Source organism: Triticum aestivum, chromosome 4B (genome assembly GCF_018294505.1).
Source record: "Triticum aestivum cultivar Chinese Spring chromosome 4B, IWGSC CS RefSeq v2.1, whole genome shotgun sequence".
In the NCBI taxonomy this organism is placed as follows: Eukaryota; Viridiplantae; Streptophyta; class Magnoliopsida; order Poales; family Poaceae; genus Triticum; species Triticum aestivum.
Window position 1 is genome coordinate 98,307,767 of NC_057804.1, and position 5,641 is coordinate 98,313,407.

General features: G+C 45.3%; 1 protein-coding gene across 4 annotated transcripts; it reads right to left on the bottom strand.

The window, feature by feature from the left end:
• Nucleotides 1-336: 336 nt before the first annotated feature.
• LOC123091254 (putative receptor-like protein kinase At4g00960) lies at nt 337-3,332 on the bottom strand. 4 transcript variants are annotated; one of them, XM_044512708.1, is made up of 7 exons: nt 3,175-3,332; nt 2,812-2,972; nt 2,458-2,719; nt 2,053-2,275; nt 1,808-1,958; nt 1,508-1,699; nt 337-621 (listed from the first exon to the last, which is right to left on the bottom strand). In XM_044512708.1, the coding sequence occupies exons 2-7, from the start codon at nt 2,968-2,970 to the stop codon at nt 589-591; spliced, it is 1,020 nt and encodes a 339-aa protein (XP_044368643.1). In that variant the 5' UTR covers nt 2,971-2,972; nt 3,175-3,332; the 3' UTR covers nt 337-588. The 4 variants fall into 4 exon arrangements, with proteins under 4 accessions (XP_044368643.1, XP_044368642.1, XP_044368644.1 ...); XM_044512707.1 differs by having other exon boundaries at nt 2,812-3,001; nt 3,175-3,300; XM_044512709.1 differs by having other exon boundaries at nt 337-615; nt 2,812-3,004; nt 3,175-3,270.
• Nucleotides 3,333-5,641: the final 2,309 nt, after the last annotated feature.

The window sequence follows — 5,641 nt, forward strand, 5'->3', positions numbered from 1 at the left end:
GATCTGATGGTTTTCTGCACCGTCACTCCACACGGGAAGATGCTGCTCATAAATTTAGAACATACACCAATGACTGGCTACTAAATAGGGTGGTCAGTGATGACTCAATATCACTGACTAGACACCTATAACAGCCGGTCCGTGATGCCATATCATCAATTTGAGGTGGACGGTGCACTTACCACTGATCGGTCAAGACTAGCCTTGTCAGTGTTTAACTGCCTAGGTTAGCTCTTAGAGACTCATACTGATGTCACTTTCGGAGCCCGTCTATGATGAGCTTCATCTCTGACCAGTGGCCACTGATGGACCAATGATGAGGGATTGGTGGTACAATGAACAGAGACAATAACATTGCATCAAGAAATTTCAAATTCTTATTTCAAACCGCACTAAACAGAAGCAACAACACTGCATTTGGAGTATAAAATCTTTGATACAAGAGATACTAGAATAGAAGTTGCCATAATAAATTAACAAGTTCCACGATGACACTCAACATTATTTTTGAAATAAATTCATTCTAGTAATAACAGAGGAAGCTCTTTCTTTACATGTTGCCCTTCTTTCGTCGATGAAGATCCCAGTTTATGCTCGCATGGAAGTAGTGGAGAACTGAAACTTTGTAGAGTATATGTTAGCAACACCAGCTTAAATGTGGCATAAGCTAAAAGCAATTTTGTAAATAAGGTAAACACATAATAACAATGAAAATCTACACTATAAGTAAACTATGGATAGTCAACAAAAAGCAAAGGAAACCAAGTATGCAAATGCGATTATGTTCCCTCCTTTTAGAAAAGGATGGGGCACAGTATCTTAGTCCAAGCATTTTAGGGCTGCAAATGAGAGAAGAATCAATTCTTTTGAAAGCCTTATGCAACTTAACTGGCCATGCCAGGCAAATAGTTTGCATGCAATCAGGTAACTTCACAAAAAAAAACTACGCAGCATATTAAGACTTAGACTGTCCGGTTCTTTGTCTTGTGGTGAATGTATTTTACTATCTGTTGTGATTTTCAGACTTATTTTCTTTCAACTACTGCTCAGAGCTTTTTTGGACCTTAAGACTTTGTTACGTTCTTATTTAATAATATGGTTGCATGCATCGATTGATGCAAAGGCCGGGGGTCAGCCTACTTTTAAAAAAAATCTGTTGTGAGAAACTAGCGGCAAAAATTGAATAAAATTGGTAGGCTATAGTTAGACAAACGGATTATTACAATCCACCTCGATCACATCCATAGTCTAATTTGATCAATCAATATGGATTTTGAAGGGTACATCATAACTACACAGATTTCAAAATATACAGATGGACTTTTGTGGAATTTTGCCACTTGAAACATTAGTGTATAGGCAGCAAGCGAACAATTTAAGCGGTAGGTTTCTCAGAAGCGGCCAGAGTAGACTACTGAAAAAGATTGGAAATTCCTCCTCTCACTTGCATGAAACAAAGTGATCTCAATACAGAGCCTCTGATCCAGTCCATATTTAATTTTCATACCTGGTTTGCCCTTTTGCTTGCACAACGTCCATCGAGCCTCCGAACAATGCTCTCGATTGAGGGTCTGCTCTTCCGATCAATGCGCACACAATCTAGACCAATTTCAATGCATACCTTTACTTCCTGGAGGCCATTTGCATTCAACTTTGAGTATCTGGACGCTATGTGTCCTTCTGTCCAATTTCTACGTACCTATGTAAAGAATTTCAAACTGTTATCCTAGATGACAACATAAAGTTAAACTCTAACATAAGCTTATTGATTTCAACAATTAAATCAGCATGTAGTATTCTTTCTTACTCTTTCAATAAACTCCCTTGCTGACGGTTCATTCTGTTTGGGGTTATTCTTCTCGCCGGTGGTAGTCTCGATGATTAATAGGCCTAAACTATATATGTTTGACTGAGCTGAGATTTCACCTCTGTATAGGTATTCTGGGGCTATGTATCCGCTGCACATAATTAGCAGTGATAATTTAATACGCATTGCTAGAAAGTGAAAATGCAATTTACAACAAAATATTAGAACAGTTCTAGTCAGCTTACTATGATCCCACAACATTCTGTGTGTTTGCCCGTGTTTGTTCTTGGCCAAAGAGCCTGGAAAGTCCAAAATCCGCGATTTTCGGTATCATGTTATTGTCCAACAGTATATTTTGAGGCTTCAAATCCATATGGATAATAGGAATCCTATGAAGAAAGAGTAAACCATCGCAGATCCCCTTAATTATTTTGAAGCGCGCATCCCAAGCCATGTTAATGGGTTTGTCTGAAGTTAAGGATTGAGTTATTTCAGTAGCTAAGATAGTAGTTCAAGGAACAGAACATGAGAAGGTAATCCATGCTCCAAACATTGTAAAACAACTAAATATTACTCCGTCCGTATCAAAATATAAGACATTTTTTGTACTGGAGTAGATGAGACTAAAATAGAAATTTATCATCACATACCAAAAAGGTTCCTCTGAAGGCTTCCCATAGGTAAATATTCGTAGCAGAGTAGGCTTTCATAAACATCTGCAACAATATATCTTCCATTGTTTTGAACAACCTTCTTTTGTCCTTCATGGCAGTACCCAACCAACTTTACCACATTCTTATGGTGGAGAGCCATGATATTTTGAACCTCATTGGTAAATGCTTTGTCGCGTGCAACCGGTGCACTCTCCGCAAGCTTCTTCACGGCAATCCTTTGGCTATCTGGCATAACTCCCTGTTCAACCTCAAAGATACCTTTTCAGCAAACATTGTCATTTTTGTCAACAAATTCCGAGAATGCAAAAAGTTGTCAAGGCATGAACATACCGTGTAAACCGTTCCAAATGCACCCGTACCAAGAATGCGCTGGTCTGAGAACTGATCTGTGATAGTCCTCAAGAAGTCCAACGGCAGTTCCTTGGGTAATGTGCTTAGAACAGTCTGATTGTTCTCCTCGGTATTGCCTCCTCCAGCGTAAGTGGCCATTTCTGATGGTATGACAAGCGATGGATGTGAGCTGCTGCAAGCCATGGATTTATCAAAACAATGGAAATAAAATCTACCGTTTTTAAGAAAGGAAAAACATGTGTAAAGCCATAACATCTTGTTTTAATTGAGCTATAAGCATGGTTGTGCTACGATCATCTGAAAAACAACAAGGTTCTTAATAGTACAAAGCACAACACTGACCTGGAGAAGATGGAACACTTGAGGTATGCTGCTATAGATGCTGGGAAGGGGGCAGCGAAATGGGGTTGAGGCTTGTGAGATGAATGATTTCGCTGCTAGCCGAAGGTGCATATAAATGAACCCAACCAGATCTGGATTCAGTTGACTTGACTTGACTCTCCCTCGAGTCTTTTCTCTTTCTTTGAAAAAAGAAAACGCGGGATCTGTAGCGCGTGAGGACCTCCACCGTCTGCCTCTGGGGTGGACGTCGGCATGTCCGTGTACACTGCGAGGTGTACGATCCAAAACACGGTCTAGGCTAGTTAGCGCGTCTCCAGTAGTAGAACCGCGTTGCTTCCCTTTGGCAAAAACGAGAAAGAGGCGAATGCTGGAGGGTAATAAGCCAGCCCAGCCCTCATCCGGTGCATAAGAAATGCGAGAAAAATCCATCGAAAGAACAAAATCGGGGCGCCAGAAGAAGAAAAACGGCCGTTTGTGCCGCCCTCGGCTCAGACCAGCCCACTCGGAGCACCCGAAGGCTCCGATGTGGTCTCGCCGGCATGAGCCAACAACAAGGGAGCACACACAGATCTTTAGTAGAATTTGATCTTGCAAGAACCTTTTATATTTTAGATATTTTTTTCCTCCGAAAAATAGGTTCAGAATTCATAAGATCCACATACATAAACTTCATGATAAAGACACCTTTAGTAGTTAACCTCCTTTGAAACTTATCTAGCATTTTAGTTACTCAAAGTTCGTTTGTCGTCAGCAAAACCCCGGAAGACGAAGTGTGAGCGTGAGCTGGTAGGCGTGAGCTCCCTGTCGGCTGCCTCTCCGGCACCGGCAGCCACCGCACCCGCCGCCGCTCGCGTGGGCTGGCGTCCACCCACCTGTCGTGTGCCTCTACGGGGCACGGCAGCCACCTACTTCCGGAGCTCCGCCGTGCAGTAAGAGGTTTCCGCTGCGTGCCAACAATGATTTCTTCTCCACCCAAGCTACGCTGGCTTTCAGGTTTGGTTTCTTCTTTGGTGAGCTCCAAGCAGCAACCTCTTCCTTGTTGCACGTTTCTGCCTCAATCTTTGATGCATCCAGTGTTCCGTCCCTGTCTTCTTGCTTCCACGTTCTTTTAGTACGGTCCACCGCAAGAGTTATGGATGGCTGTAGCTTTGAGAATGCCATGTTGGCAAAGTATGGTTGCGGCACCATTGAGTTGGTGGCTGGCCTTTGCCGGCCTGCCGGCGTGCTCGCCGTCGTCCGCAACGAAGGCATCCTGCTTTCTTCTAGGTTTTTCGTTTCTCTGCTGGTCTGCTGGTTCGGCGGTTTTGCAAACGGCTACCGCGTTCGTCAGTGCCAACGTGGCATTTTCCTCTTCCAGGTAACTCATGAGTCCATCGCTAAGGAGATCGTGCTCTGCGATTCATGGAGGCCGGGCATCATTGTGGTTAGCATGTCTCTTCCGAGCTTGACCTCTTCTGGCTGTCTTGATATGTTACGACCTGCCCGTTCTGCGCGCTCTGGCGCGCGTCGTCGTGTCTGGATAGCCAACTCCCTTCTGCCGTCGGTCCTTGGACCTGGGACGGTCCGTCTGTTTCGGACTCGGTTCACGATCACTCGTCTCCTCCTCGCATGCCTAGATTTTTGGGGGCCCTGGGACGGTTGGCAGGGCGGTGCTGTCCCTTGCAGCGCAACGCTCGAGGGTAATCAATTACTCCTGGGTCCGAAAATACTTGTCATCAAAATATAAAAAAAGATATATTTACAATTAAAATACATCTAGATACATCCCCTTTTATTCATTTTGATGACAAGTATTTCCGGACGGAGGGAGTACCTGCTAACCTCCCCCCCCCCCCCTTAGTGTTATCGCCATGCTGGTGCAGCCATCGCCCCCTGGCCAATCGCCAGCCGCTCGCAGCTCAGATCGTACGGGATCTGCTTGCAATGCTTCGGCTGACCTCTCGTGCCCCCAGCCCGCCTCCTTGTCTGTGCATGGCTATACCCCCTACAAGGACGCTTTGCTCTCTCCCATGGGCAGGCGTTCTTCTCCCTCTACCTCGCGAGCTGCACCAAATCCGCTTTTTAGATATGGCAAGCCTAAAGACCTGCACAAGCGTTGCTTCCGTTGTCTCTCCTATAACCATTGCCGGCGGGATTGTAGGGATCCGGTTGTTTGCTGGCGTTGTCGTCTGGTTGGCCATGTTAGCTTTTAATGCTCTCTTCGCTACAGGCGCTCACCTTCTAGGCGCAACCTCGTCACCTTAAATACCAATGCTGGTTGAGCAGTCCTCACTCACCTGCCTCCTCTTCTCCTGCTCGCATCTGCGCCCCCTCTCCCCATCCTAGTAGCTTCGCGCCCCTGCCCACCACGCTCATGGAGCCCGTCGTGCATGGCCGCCCCACTTCCTTGGATGTCCACTACCCCATGGTAGCGGACCAAAACTCCCTTGTTTGCCTTGTCGACGTCACCCCTCCCCGCCCGGCTTTC